The following is an 856-nucleotide window of genomic DNA, read 5'->3' on the forward strand; positions in this document are numbered from 1 at the left end:
ATGCAGGATCTCTGCTGGACCCAGTCCTGGGTGTGGTTCCGACGGCCGAGCAGAATGCCAACGCTCCTGGAGGAGCAGAAAGCCATGATGGCCATGGGAAGAAGAAAGCCAAACACCTCAAGGGGGAGGAAGACCTTGGTACTCCAGGTGCCATCAGACATGTTGTGGAAGCACGTGTACTTTTCCACTTTCTCGTGGAAGCTGTAGACAGGGATACTCCCGGCCCACACCAGGGCCCAGATGGTGCAGCAGATCCCGAAGATCTTCCTGGGGGAGCGGAGGTGGCTGACCAGGAGTGGGTACCGGATGGCCAGGAACCTGTCCAGGCTGATGAAGCAGATAGTGAAGATGCTGCCGTACATGCTGATGAAGTAGAGACACTCCACCAGCGTGCACAAGGAAGGGAAGGGGGGCCGCACGTGGGACAAGGCCATCTTGAACGGGAGGGACAGCACTAGCAGCAGGTCAAAGACCGCCAGGTTGATCATGTAGATGGAGGTGGCAGCATAGGCCGGCCACCTCTTCTTCAGGAAGGTGCTGAAGCCGTGGATGGCCAGCAGGTTGAGGAGCAGACCCAGGAGGAAGGTGGGGATGTGCACTGCCAGCTGTAGGGTCCTCATCACAGTGTCCACGTCCCTGAACGAGCAGTTCCCGCTTGTGTCCAGTTGGCTCATGGTCCTTCCTACAACATCAACAGCAGATTAGATGGGCTTCCTCTCGCTCCCTTTTACTGCTGGACTCAAATGATGTTGTCAAGAATAATAAACACTTCCACAGCGATTCATGCTCATTGACTCACAATTAGAAAACACAGAAAGAAAAATTTCCTCTAACCCTGCTGCCCAGATAGACCCAT

General features: G+C 54.9%; 1 protein-coding gene across 1 annotated transcript; it reads right to left on the reverse strand.

Annotated features, from left to right (window-relative positions):
* Positions 1-5: 5 nt before the first annotated feature.
* Positions 6-674, reverse strand: LOC103584734 (G-protein coupled receptor 55-like; the record flags this gene model as incomplete). The annotated part of the gene is made up of 1 exon (XM_008565623.1): positions 6-674. A coding segment is annotated over exon 1 (669 nt), but the record flags the coding sequence as incomplete, so codon positions are not given.
* Positions 675-856: the final 182 nt, after the last annotated feature.

Source organism: Galeopterus variegatus, unplaced genomic scaffold, assembly GCF_000696425.1.
Source record: "Galeopterus variegatus unplaced genomic scaffold, G_variegatus-3.0.2 Scaffold94783, whole genome shotgun sequence".
Classification (NCBI taxonomy): Eukaryota; Metazoa; Chordata; class Mammalia; order Dermoptera; family Cynocephalidae; genus Galeopterus; species Galeopterus variegatus.